Raw genomic sequence first — 14,353 nt, forward strand, 5'->3', positions numbered from 1 at the left:
ACATATAAAATATGAGCTAATCAACTATTTATGTTACCAATAAGGCTTCCAGTTAACAGTAAGCTATTAGTAAAGTTTTGGGGAGTCAAGGGTTATACATGGATTTTCACCTGCATGGGGTCAGGGCCTCTACCCCTTGTATTGTTCAAGGGTCAAGTGTATTCTAATTCCTTTGACCATGGTCCCACAATGGGCTCCAAGTACACCCTGAAATCTGGGAAAGATTTTGTCCATTTTTCTGGAGAAAGTATCCATAACTTTCATCAGATTCTCCAAAAGGGGTAGTCTATGCATCTCACTATTAATACTGTTTAAAAATAGTATAAGCATTTCTTTAAATAAAAGTATCCCTTTATTCTGATTCAAAATCTTTTTTATAGTATCTTTATTTTAACTTATTTTTAAATTTTTATTGTTGAAAGTATTACAATGTCCCCTAATATCTTTATTTTATATGGTAGCATCACTAACATGATACTGATTCTTCCAAGGTTTTCCCCAGAGTGTCCTTTTTTAATATCAGAGAAATTATGAGTGAAATCAAGCAAGTTTTCATCTCTCAAGAGTTTTTGTTCTTTCAATTCCAAAATCTAGGTTAGGTTGATCTCAAAACTAAGTGCCTTGTGGTTCTAGTTATAAAATCATTCATTATTTCCAAATATGTGCTAAGAATATAAAGTTAATGAAACATTGCCTCTCCTGCCAGAGAACTCTCACATAAGGGGGCAGAGTGACTTGGAACCCTCCACCCTCACCCCCACCAATGCCTCAGGATCCTAATGGGCTGGTGCAGTGAGCAATCAACAGTGGGGTGGGACAGGAATGATGGAGACACGCTGAAGAGGGGAGGACCCAGAATCTGTTTTAAGGAGCCTTCTAGGAGCTTTTGAAGCCACTGAAATTTGAGAACCTCATTATGTGTTATTTCTCTTTGGCTCGCTCAATTTTGGGGTGACTTTGGGATTTTTTAAAGAATATATTTTGATTTTTTACAGAGAGGAAGGGAGAGGGATAGAGAGTTAGAAACATCGATGAGAGAGAAACATCAATCAGCTGCCTCCTGCACACTCCCCACTGGGGATGTGCCCGCAACCAAGGTACATGCCCTTGACCAGAATCAAACCCGGGACCCTTCAGTCCGTAGGCCAACGCTCTATCCCAGAGGTCCTCAAACTTTTTAAACAGGGGGCCAGTTTACTGTCCCTCAGACTGTTGGAAGGCCAGACTATAGCTTTAAAAAAAACTATGAACAAATTCCTATGCACACTGCACATATCTTATTTTGAAGTAAAAAAACAAAACGGAAACAAATACAATATTTGTATTTGCATGTGGCCCGCGGGCCGTAGTTTGAGGACCCCTGCTCTATTCACTGAGCAAAACCGGTCAGGCATGGGTTTGGGATTTTTAAAAACCAGAACAAGCTATGGGAATTTGGGATGGATTTCCAAAGAGAAACGTATCTAATACAACTCTTATTTGTTTCTGTTCACAGGTCAGCTTAGACTCCCGAGTCAGAGAAGTCATCAACAGGAACATGGTGGAGCCATCCCAACACATATTCGATGATGCACAACTTCAGATTTACACCTTAATGCACAGAGACTCATATCCCCGATTCATGAATTCTGCTGTCTATAAAGATTTGCTCCAGTCCTTATCTGAGAAATCCACTGAAACATAGGATGTTATCAACTATATTTATTATTAATAAAATAATAAAGACTCATGGACTATGTCTAGTACAGGGAATTTAGAGGTAGCAGCCAGGGTCTTCTGCTGGACTAATAAGGGGCTATTTTAATAACAGATGCTTTCTTCTGCAGAAGGCTACATGTTCAGTAGAAATTGCAGCCACTGTTAGTGCTACTTATGAAAAAATGGACATGGCTGTCTTAGAAAGATAGTATATTTACATTTACAATAACAGCGGCACGTTCTGAATGGCAAGGGATCCACTACAAGACTCCACCTACGTGGAGCATGGACACCCACTGGGGCACCAGGACTGCTTTTGTTCTGAGTGAGTTCAGTACCTGATTACTCTCTTCCCCAAGAAAAGACATTCAGATGTTTCTCAACTACCCCTTCAGTCCATCAAGCTCAGTTTTGGATATTTCACTTACCGGGGCCATTACAGGACCCAAATTCCCATTTCCTAAAGATGTGACCACTTGTAAAAAAATGGACTTCCCCTTAATCTGAGATTATATGTATGTAATACATAGATGTGTGTGTGTATCTATCCATGGTTAATGTGAAGCACAGTGCTCTGAAGTGCATCCATCTCAATGTTTGGTAAGAGAAGTAGTGCTTAGAAAATTATTTTGTTGAAAATTTACCATTATTTTATCAGAATCTGCCAACCTAACACATGAATTTTTACGTTCACAACTTGGTCATGTTCCTAACAAAACTTTCAAAGAAGCATATTTCCATTTTATTCTTGAAAGAAATGAGGGCATTTTCACTCTAAAAAATAAAGCACAAGAGTTCTACTTCAATCTTTACTTTTTCCACATGCAAATACTTGGGAAATAGAAGATTAAGTAGGGATACATGCAAGATATCTTTTAGCTCCCACACAAGGATTTTGTTTTTAAATCCCACTATTTTTATGATAGGCAAATGAAGTAACTTCATAGTTGACTGATAAAAATACTTGTCTGTAGACCTAAAAATCTTGAAGAAACCCATCACTAAAATGAATGGGAAAGACATCTAAAATGAGGTGACTGCGAAAGACACCCAAATCTGGAATGGTTTGAGTAGTGGATTAGAAATTAATTGGCAAGAGCCCATAGCACACTTCAGCCCTAAATGAGGTGCTTTAAAAAAAAAATGTTGATTTTTTTCCCCTCTTTTTTAGCAAGAGGGAGGGAGAAGGAGAAAGAGAAACATGAATGTGAGAGCAAAACATTGATCGACTGCCTCCTGTATAACCCTTACTGGGAATCAAGCCCACAACCCTGGCATGTGCCTGACCAGGAATCAGACCAGAAATCCAACCGGCAACTCTCCATGTATGGGATGACATCCAACTGAGTCACACGGGCCAGGGCATAGGATGCTCTTCTCTTGGTGATCTCCTGCACTTGGCTCTTCAGCCTGACGATTTCTGAATTACTCTGTTCAAACCCCAAACCTAACCCCCTCGCCCTTATTTTCTTGGTAAACCATCTTACCTCCTACTCTATTATGACAATTGTGTCCCTAACCCCCTTCAACCTCCTGTGTAACCTATAAATATGTATAGATCAGCATCTATTCCTGCCTCCTTCAGTCCCGTTCCAGAGAATAATGTGTTTTCTCCTTTTCAAGGCATCAACCCCTTACCTAGAAGTCTCACTTTTTTATTAGACAAAGAGGACATAATTGTGATTAAGGCATAACCCCTGCACTCTAATAGTTTTCATTCAGGTAAGGACAGACGTGCTCATGGCATCTAAAGTACTAACTTAGTAAGTGCCCTAACTGTATGTAGTAAGCATTCTAACAGTGAAGAACTGAGCTATGTAAGTCTTGAAGAGCTATGGAAAGATTTTTTGTGTTTTTTTTTTTAAACAGGAGTTACCTTTTATTTTTTTAAATACATTTTAAAAAATATATTTTTATTGATTTCAGAGAGGAAGGGAGAGGGAGAGAGATAGAAACATCAGTGATGAGACAGAATTATTGGTCGGCTATCTCCTGCACGCCCCCTACTGGGGATCGAGCCTGCAACCCGGGCATGTGCCCTTGACCAGAATCAAACCCAGGACCCTTCAATTCACAGGCCAACATTCTATCCACTGAGCCAAACTGGCTAGAACTATGGAAAAGTTTTAACGGAGGTGACACCAAAACTAAAACCAATAGAACCAAGGGTTCAGAAAAAGAGAAGAGAAACATCCTCTGTACTACTGTTCAACACTAGCTTTTTCTTAAAACCAGCAGGCATCACTTAATTAAAACTGTACTTTAAGAACACCTTACTAGTTGGGGGAGGAGGACTTTTTAAACAAAAGGAAAAGCAAGCTTCAATGTTAAGTAAAATGACAAAATGCGATACAATTTAATAACAAGAAACTTTATTTGAATTACAAATTTTAAAATGCATCACTTAATCTAAAAGTGGAACTATTTTAATGTTTTTTCTTTTTAAAACTCATTTTTTCAAAAATGCACTTTACTTTTCAAATGCTAAAACAAAAAGTTAATCTGTGAACTGACAAAGTAAAGATGGAATGATACCAGGGGCCAATTCTTATATATGAGGTCTTAACAAAGACCTTTAAATGTTGTCTTCGGTATTATATCAAATCGATTTCCAATAAGAAATGAGAAATGGGAGCAGAGGGGAGTGAAAGCATGTACTGAGGTCTTTCTGTAGGTGTCTGATAGAATATAGATTTAGCATGATAAGTTGTGGGCTTTGTTAACAGGGGCCTTTAAGATGTGCTAGAGCAAGCATACACTAAGGAACTTATGTGAAAATCAATTTTTCTTATTCCTAACGGAATAAATGGTAAACACTTAAACAAAAAGTAAAACCTAATTATAACATCTGTACTATAAAATGAGTTGCATTATAGCCCATATATTCAGTTTGTTCAACAGCCTCATTAATTAACAGAAAAGGTCAACTTATTAGACTCAGAACAAAAATATTTTCTATCAACCTCAAGATGGAAAGATTTATATAATCTTTATACTTAATCCTTGGCCAGTATAGATTTCCAAATCAAAATCTATGAGCTATTTTTAATAACTACACTATACTAAAACACTAACATTTCCTTCCCAGTATATCTTCCTATGAGGGGAAAATAGACACTTTCATTCTTTGCCATTGCAGTGTTCTGCAAAACTAAAATACTATAAATTCAAACAGGTACATAAAACAAAACTGAACTGATTCCAACAAAGCCAAGTCATGTTTCCAAAAGTAAAATCCACTAAGAACAAGTAATAAACATGTACAAGAAATTACAAGAAATAATGATCACGGTTAGTTACAAATGCAAAATAATATCTAATTATCCCAGACTTGTGAATATAATAATTAAAAACAATTTCATATGCTAGTTCAAACATTATGTACAATTTAGATAAGCTGGTCAAGTATACACCACATTTAATAAACTTACAATTATATTATCTTTCTCCTCCTTTAATATTTGCAGGTACATGCCAATAAAGAAAAAAATGTAATTTTCATTTATGTATTAACTGAGAAGAATAACATTTCTACTGTGTTTGTTTCAGACTGTAAAAAAGTTAAGGTAATTTTCCTTTAAGGAAAAAAAGGTAAAAATAAATTGCCAAAAATTTAATATCAATTACTTATAAAAATGAAAAAAAAATTGAAATAGATACCATATAATTATTATGTAGTCTCCCTACTGATCTGAAAGTACGGGCATTTAAGAAAGGATGATACTATGTCAAAAACAAAGACTAACCCAACGGATGCATTTTCTTTAAAAATCTGATTTGCAGAAAAACTACTTCCTTGGCCTAGTTTTAAAGCCAGTTACAAAATCCATTTTCTCAATGGTCCAGACATTTTCCCAATTCTTCCAACTCAACAGAACTGTCAAAAAAGAAGAAATATTTTGTAAGACCATTAAATAAGACAATAGGGTGTATCCCTTCTCCCATTTAACACAGCATACACTTTATATTGCTAAGAAAGAGATTTTTTTTAAAAGACGCCATATTTTTCAGATATAAATAATCACCTTTCTTAAGTGTTTGACTTCTCCAACTTAGAATTAGTAGAAATATATAACTAAAGTAGCATAAAATTTTTAAAAATCAAGAACCTCTCTTTTAGACACAGACAACAGTATGGTAGGTTCCAAAGAAGGGGGTTTGGAGGAGGATGTAAAGGGTACTGTGGGTCAAATATATGATGATAGAGGAGACTAGACTTTGGGTGGTGAGCACACCATACAGATGATGTATCATATATTACTAGAGGCCTGGTGCACGGATTTGTGCATTGGCCTCGCCTATACCCTCTCACAATCCAGGACCCCTTGGGGGATGTCGGACTGCTGGTTTTGGCCCAATCCCCACAGGCCAGGCCGAGGGACTCCACCGGTGCCCGAATCCATGCACCTGGCCTTTAGTATGCATATAAGAGCTTTGGTTAATCTCTTCTTCCCCTCCCCCATTCCCTCTGAGATTCATCAGTCGGTCCCATGTTTCCATGCCTGTGCGTTGAGTGTCTGCCCCCTGGTGGTCATTGCTCATCATAGCTACTGGTCGAACGGTTGAAAGGTTGCTTAGGCTTTTATACACACACACACACACACACACACACACACACACACACACACAGTGGGGGCTTGACTTATGAGTGTCCCGACTAACGAGTTTTTCGAGATACGAACTGTCTCTCGGCTGATTTTTTGCTTTGAGTTGCGAGCTAAAATTCGGGTTATGAGCCAGCTTCAGATACCCCACCGCTAGTTGGCGCAGCGAACGTCACAGTGAATTCCACAACATCAGCCCAGCATCATGTGTCTCACTTGTTCACAATTGATTTGACATACGAGTAATTTGAGTTACGAGCTCCATCACGGAACGAATTAAACTCGTAAGTCAAGGCCCCACTGTATATAGATACTGATTACTGTTACACCAATAAATTTAATTTTAAAAATAATAAAAGAACCTCTCTTCTTAATGTTTTCAGGTTAAAAACATTAATTCCAAGTTAGAACTTCTAGAGTAAGCCATCATAGCATCAGCTTTTATATTAAAATATACTTTGTTAAATCCAATAGGTACTATGTCAGAACTTATGCTGCAAACTGCCAGTATTCAAAACAAACCGTTATAAACCCAATATTACTACTACTAATAAAAATACTCCATCATACAAAATAAATCTAAGAGAGCTATCTGGAAAAGCCAGATTTGCTCAATAGGATTGGGAAAAAAAAAAGGGAATATCCCTCTTAGCTCTGCCAACTCAGGATAGGAGACACTATTTCAAACCATGAAGAAACTCTCAATACAAGTAACTTTCTCAGCTCAGAATTAAATCTTTGTATATAATAAAATGGGTATTGGTCTCAACCCCTAAAATAGTGTCTAGGGCCAAAGTCCCATTCCATATTTGTAGAGGATATTGCCCCACTGTCTGGCTTTTAATTCACTTCTGATTTTCAGAAAATGCTTTAACCTGAAAATGCTTTATGTGAATAATTAAAAAATAAACATTAGACTTAAATGTCTATGTAAGTATAACAACAACAAAAATCTTGTACCACTTCACAAAAATTAATACAAGTAGTCAGTATTTTTGGAACATCAACAATTATCAGGCACTTTAAATATATTACATTTACTCCTCACCACAACCTTTAATGTAGGTATTATTTACATTTAATATATGATAAAATATTAGTTCAGTAAGAGTAAGTGGCAAAGGAACTATAAACCTATTTGGCTCTAAAGATTATATTCCTACTACGTGAACCTTGCCAATCCCATACCCTAACATCTTCATGTCTACAATGATAAAATGATCTTAGGATGAATCTGCAATTCTTCTCCCAATTTTAAATTATATTATTGTGGCTCACAAAAATCACTCAAGCATGAATCATTTAAGTAACATAAACTTGCCGGTGTGGGGCTAATTCAAGAGTATATATGTGGGGCTAATTCAAGAGTAATATAAAGGCTTAGTGAAAACCCTACCAAACCATGACAGTGCTCATCTGTAATTCCTAAAATAACACTAAAACCATTAGACTGGATTTCAACTAAGTAATTTTTCCAGAAACAAAATCTATGAAGAGAAATAATACATATGAACAAATTTTCTGGAGTACAAAAGTGGAAGCAAATGAATTAGTATATACAGGACTAAGATACAGTAACCAAACATATAAAACTCAATCCTGTTACTCCTGAACCAAAACAAAATGAAGGTAGGAAAGTTAAGATTCTTTAATTCTAACAGAGTACAAAGTAGTATATTCCATTACAAATGGTTAGTCATAGACTCCCATAGTGCTAAACAGTGTGAGCATATGTATATATTTAGGTATCTACATAGGATTATGAAAAGACCTGAAGAAATTATTCTATTATACATGAGTAAAATATGAATCCAAGAAGGCGCCATACCTTCCATCGATTTCCACATTCATTGCAGACAACAAATGTTGTCATCGGTTCATCAGCACTACGAGTTTGTACCTGCAGCAAAATCAAGTGAAAAATATTACTTTTTACAATACTATTAAAAGTTTAACCTAAATAAGAACATTCTACATGGAAATATATAATAACCACAATGGTAAGACAAAAATCCTATATAATAAAAGGCTAATATGCAAATTGACCAAACGGCAGAACGACCCATCGCTATGACATGCATTGACCACCAGGGGCCAGACGCTCAATGCAGGAGCTGCCCCCTGGTGGTCAGTGTGCTCCCACAGGGGGAGGGCCACTCAGCCAGAACTGGGCTCATAGCTGGCAAGTGCAGTGGCAGTGGCGGGAGCCTCTCCTGCCTCCATAGCAGTGCTAAGGATGTCCAACTGCCAGCATAGGAGAGTGGGCCTAAGCTGTAAGTCAGACATCCTCCGAGGGCTCCCAGATTGCAAGAGGGCGCAGGCTGGGTTGAGGGACCCCCTCCCCCACGAGTGCATGAATTTCATGCACCAGGCCTCTAGTGTGTGTGTGTGAACATCTATGTGGCCACGGTCACCTATGTGGACCATTGAGGCATTGGATGGTAGAGCAGGATGGCTTGTTTGTGATAGGTCATAATGCCTGCTTTGATCACATGAGCCAGCAATCCCACTTCTGAATATATATATATTCTCAAAATTGAAAACAATGTCTCAAAGATGTTATTTGTACACTCATACAATGGATTATTATTCAGTCTTAAAAAGGAAGGAATTCTGGCACACGCTACAATATGGATAAACCTTTATGAACATTATGCTAAGTGAAATAAGCCAGTTGCAAAAATACAGATACTGTGTAACTCCATTTATTCCTTTGACTACCTAAAATAGTCAAATTCAGAAACTGGTGGTTGCCAGGAGCTGGGAAGAAGAGGGGAAGAGAAGTTGTTGCTATTTAATGGGTATAGAGGTTCAGTTTTGCAAGAGGAGCTTTATAGTAAGTTTTTAAGTTGTTTCTTTTACAATTAAAAATTTTGAATTTTTTAATTTAAAAATTAAAGAGATAACTCAGCAAAAATAAATAAGCCAATATGATTTTTTAAAGATTTTATCTACACAAGGTTAGAGACTTCCGACGTTACTGGAACTAAAGGTTTCAAAAATAGGAATCATTTCTTTTAAAGTATATACTTCTAAATGAATTTGGCAAAGCATTATTAAAGTTAAAAGTTATTCTTTAGTTTATATGGGGAAGAGGAAGATGGGTCAAGGCAAGAACTTAAATTCTAACAATACTGCATTTTGAATAGGTATATTTAATTTTAGTATGATAAAATCCCAGTATATCACCACTTCAAAGATCAGAAGCTCCATGAAACCAATTATAAACATGACTTTTAACTCAAAAGCCCAAAGATAAAGAATCAGTCTCAAAACAGCAGCATTTTGCCTATTTAAGGCCTTCAGATAAAAATGGTTTAAAAAATCCTTCTGGAATATTTTACATATCTACACTAATAAAAGAGAAACATGCAAATTGGTGTCACTCTGCCACACCCACCAGCCAATCGGAGTTAGTATGCAAATTAACCCAACAAAGATTGTGGTTAATTTGCATATGCAGGCGCCAAGCGAAGACTGAAGATGACTGAAGACTGAAGAGGCTTGGCTTCTCTGTAGCAGTCGGAGCGAAGGCCTGGGTCCCGAGTGCTGGAGGAAAACCAGTGCCAGCAGCCAGGGGAAGGAAGGCCTACTGCATGAATCTCTTCGTGCAATGAGCCTCTAGTACTTAATATTGCTCCATAGGGCCCTACAAGCTAATATAAGAACCTTTTGCTCTCTGGAAAAAATTTTGATCTCCTGGTGGGTATTTGTTAGCCAAGAGTCACACTTAACTCTTTTATGTTGGTTGTTTTGCCAACAAATTTGGAAATTTTCTATCTAAAGAGAGGATTTTTTTTTTTAATATATTTTATTGATTTTTCACAGAGAGGAAGGGAGAGAGACAGAGAGCTAGAAACATCGATGAGAGAGAAACATCGATCAGCTGCCTCCTGCACATCTCCCACTGGGGATATGCCCGCAACCCAGGAACACGCCCTTGACCGGAATCGAACCCGGGACCCCTCAGTCCGCAGGCCGACGCTCTATCCACTGAGCCAAACCGGCTTCGGCGAGAGAGGATTTTTTGACTCTAAGAAAATCATACTGACTTCATCTCTAAAGTAGGTTCTTTCTGTTAAAAGACACAATGTGTTTTTTTTTTTTATCATAGCTGTTTATAAGTTTCAAAGATTTAACTTTTAAATACCTTTCTATTTATACTTAATTTTACTATGTGGCATTTTTAGGATAGAATTTTTATTGCTGAGATTTTTTACTGATAAAAGAAAATAAAGCAATTTCAACTTAGAATTTTATGAGACCACTTTCATATGCTGATATATTTTAGTAACTATCGGTAGTAATACTTCTACAAAATAAAAATACTGAAATATCAGATGTACAACTATGACTAAATGAAACACTTCAAAAAGGTTAAGAACTCTGGATTGGTTAAATAACGTACATCTGAAAATAAAGTTTTATACACCTTTAAAATATAAAAAAGAGGCAGAAGCTTATAAAACATGCTACCAAAGTGTTTATAAAAACACTAAAGTAACATATTTATGTTTGCAAGTATATACATAAAACATGTAGAAAGCCTAACAAACTAGCCATCCTGGGGGTGGGGGGTGGGGTGGGGAGGGAACAACAACATTCTATTCATGTTAATCTTTTGTACCTTTTGGATTTTTAATGTTGCAAATATAGTATTTTTATATATATTAAAGTAAAGGTTCCTTCCTACAATTTATACAGAGTTTAGTAATGTTATTTTTTAAGTGCTTAATTTTCTGTCAAGCAGAATATTAAATTCCCTAAATATCTCCATTAACCTGAAATACAACAGTAAGTTATTCCTTCAGGGAAAAAAATTCTGAGTTAGCATAGTATAGATACAGCACAAAAACGTATTTGGCAAATGAAACTAAATGATAGTGATAAAATACCATTTTCACATATGCACATGTAACTGAAATAACTGTAGCATGGCTCTTTTTAGCTGTTCAAGAACAACACAACAAAGAACAAAAAGGAAAGTTAATCATATCATTTATGAATATAAAAGTGATCATGTTGCAAAAATGACTAAATATCTAGAAACCACTTTAGCTAAAAGTACTAAAAGTCTATGTAAGGGAGAATAAAGAACATTCTTTAAATTACTAGAGGCCCGGTGCATGAATTCGTGGCCAATCAGGCAGGCCCAGCCAGGGGGAGGGGACGTGGGAGGTTGGCCGGCTGGCCCCGCCCCTGGTTCGGGGGCGGGGGGGGGGGGCTGGTCAGGTGGGGGGCTCCCGGCCATGGGGAGGGGCCACAGGCAGTTGGCCAGCCCCGCCCTGCCCCGCCCCCTGGTTGAACTCCTGGTCCAGGGGACAATTTGCATATTGGCCTTTTATTATATAGGAAGGAGGAAAAGAGCCTACCAAATAAAAAGAATGATAGCCTGTTTACATTCTAACTAACACAGGTAATCAACTATTTATTAACCTTAGAGAAAGAACATGGCCATTTTACTAAATTCTATAATATTTTATAAATTTTACTTAATTGATATAGCTTTCACAGTAACAATTTCCATGAAAGTATAAACAGATCAACTTACTTACAACTAATTGGAATCTGTTAATATTAAGGAAGCATTCTTACCCTTAAGAGATCACATTACCTCTTGAAAAATATCAAAGTATACTGATAATTATTATCACTCCTTGTTTTGAAAAAAATTGCAAGAATTCTTAATATAAAAATAAGAATCTATAAGCAAGCACAAACCTGTGTGTAAGTACAATTCTTCTTTTTACATTTGCCACATGTGAATAAGTCAGTCTGGGTTCCGCCCGTCTTGGCCATCTGATGCTCTCTGATGGCTTCTTTGGTCAAGTTTTTCCTCATCTCTTTGAGCTCATCACTAGCCATTTCCTATTAGAAAGGTGGCATAATACTCAGTTATAGGTGTCTTCTAATATATCTTGAATGCTTTTTATGATCAATTAGCTTAATAATAGCTAAAATCAAACTTTTAAACTTTTAAAAGTGAAAAATTACTATTTTCCCTCAAAAGAGATGTTACAGAGTTTGCTTTCTTAGAAATGCCCAGGATAAGCCATCTTCTTGTGCCAGAACGCACAGAAGTTACCTAAGACTTTCAAGTCAAATAGACAGAGAAGCTAAAATGAAGGTGCTCCCGTTGGCCGAAGACAGGACAATTTCTCCAGCCATCAAAATAAATTACTGTAAAGAACCAATCCCGACTGGATAAAATCCCAAGAACATTATGATAGTTAAGAAAGGAGAGCACACAATCACATGTAAGAACAGCAACAAGAGCCCCCACTGGCAGTTACTAGGACACCGACTCCTCACTCTGATAACTGTTAACTAAAGGGAAAATCATGCACATTTACTCTGCCTTTCCTACCCAAACCAACCGAGACGAGCCCAAGTTTATAAGGGACAGTGCTTCTTTATCAAAGAAATCTAGCCAACAGAAATCACTATTTTGCAATTCTTAATAAAATCAACCAGTTCAGGCAAGGATCATCAGTGGATGATAACACATTAGATAAGTGGTTCCCAAACTTCTTTTGGCCATGCCCCACCTAAGCATCTCTAAAATCCTTAAACCTGCCCCCGGTGCATATAATTCTTATTATTCAAAAAGTGAACTCCTATTCACGTGGAAGAAGCTTAAAAGGCCATTAACCTGGTCTACACAAGCTTCCAAAGAACATGGCGTCCATGAAAGAGAAAAATAAAAGAACAAAAGAACAGTTGAAGTACTGAGGAAGAAATCACTAAGAAATTGTTAAAATAATAATAATATGAAGTGATATGAAAAAATAGCAAATAAAGTTTCAAAACATACTAGAGAACTGAAATGCATAAATATGTCACAATTTATATTTATATTTATATACTGTATATGAGGCCCCTAGAACAGCGATGGCGAACCTATGACACGCGTGTCAGAGGTGACACGCGAACTCATTTTTTTGGTTGATTTTTCTTTGTTAAATGGCATTTAAATATATAAAATAAATATCAGAAATATAAGTCTTTGTTTTACTATGGTTGCAAATATCAAAAAATTTCTATATGTGACACGGCACCAGAGTTAAGTTAGGGTTTCTCAAAATGCTGACATGCCGAGCTCAAAAGTTTCACCATCACTGCCCTTGAACCATAGAAATGCAAAAAATTCACTGTTAATAACTCATTCTCGAATTGCCCCCCTTAAAAATCAAATTGCCCCCTGTGGGGCGTGTGCCCCATGTTGGGAACCACTGCATTACATGAAAAGGCAAAGGAGACCTTTACAGTGAAGGAAACAGGCTGTTAGTACCCAAACTCATTGATGAATCTCAGAATGCTAAGAGCAGAGCAACGAGAAATTGTGTCTCCTGATGTGAAACAATATGAAGTAAAAAGCACCACTTATAGTCAAGCCTACAGAAGTAGCTTCCTGTTTAACAAAAAGTGTGACAGAAAAGTTAAATAACTTCATGAGGAAGAACAGAAAATTCATATTATGGGATACAGAAGAAATAAACTGGCTTTTTCAAAAGGTAAATGCCATGAAGAAAAAAGCAGGGGCAGGGGTAGAAGAAATTGTTTTAGATATACACACACACACACACAATCATAAACTAAAGGTAATGTGCAGACTTTGGATCCTAATACAGAAAAAATAGGATATGAACTAGGTATTAGGTAATACCAAAGAATTAGCAATAGCTTTGTTGGAAGTGGTGATGACATTATGTAAGAAAAATATCATATTTTTAAAGATACCTCTCAAATATATAGAGGTAAAAGAACATTAAAAAAAAGGATAGATGAAAAGGATGCAAATTCTTGAAAATACTTGAAGCCTGGATGAAAGATATATGGGATTTCATTACACTATGTTCTCTATTTTGTGAAAGTTTAAAATAACTTTTAATGAGTGTTTTTTAATACACTTAAAATATATAGCAATTTTTATTAGCTATATAGAAAAAAATTCATACTCTTGGATGCTTAATAATGAGATTATAGAAACACCACAGTTTTTATCTATGAATAACTATGTCTATAAATAGCCAACTACGAATTTCATTTTT

General features: G+C 36.5%; 2 protein-coding genes across 7 annotated transcripts in view; one reads left to right on the top strand and one right to left on the bottom strand.

Moving 5' to 3' along the window:
- The window catches only part of RGS20 (regulator of G protein signaling 20), a 33,015-nt gene extending 31,331 nt beyond the window's left edge, over nt 1-1,684 (top strand). For both annotated transcript variants that reach the window (XM_036338222.1, XM_036338221.1), the window contains exon 5: nt 1,496-1,684. In XM_036338222.1, the coding sequence (XP_036194115.1) occupies nt 1,496-1,684 (189 nt within the window). The remainder of the gene's footprint in view (nt 1-1,495) is intronic.
- A 2,364-nt stretch (nt 1,685-4,048) lies between these two features.
- The window catches only part of TCEA1 (transcription elongation factor A1), a 32,490-nt gene continuing 22,185 nt past the window's right edge, over nt 4,049-14,353 (bottom strand). For all 5 annotated transcript variants that reach the window (XM_036338225.1, XM_036338223.1, XM_036338226.1 and 2 more), the window contains 3 exons: nt 12,024-12,170; nt 8,131-8,202; nt 4,049-5,575 (listed from right to left, as the gene is read on the bottom strand). In XM_036338225.1, coding sequence (XP_036194118.1) covers nt 5,567-5,575; nt 8,131-8,202; nt 12,024-12,170 — 228 coding nt within the window. In that variant the 3' untranslated portion in view covers nt 4,049-5,566. The remainder of the gene's footprint in view (nt 5,576-8,130; nt 8,203-12,023; nt 12,171-14,353) is intronic.

The sequence above is a fragment of the Myotis myotis genome, unplaced genomic scaffold (genome assembly GCF_014108235.1).
Source record: "Myotis myotis isolate mMyoMyo1 unplaced genomic scaffold, mMyoMyo1.p scaffold_m19_p_16, whole genome shotgun sequence".
NCBI lineage: Eukaryota > Metazoa > Chordata > Mammalia > Chiroptera > Vespertilionidae > Myotis > Myotis myotis.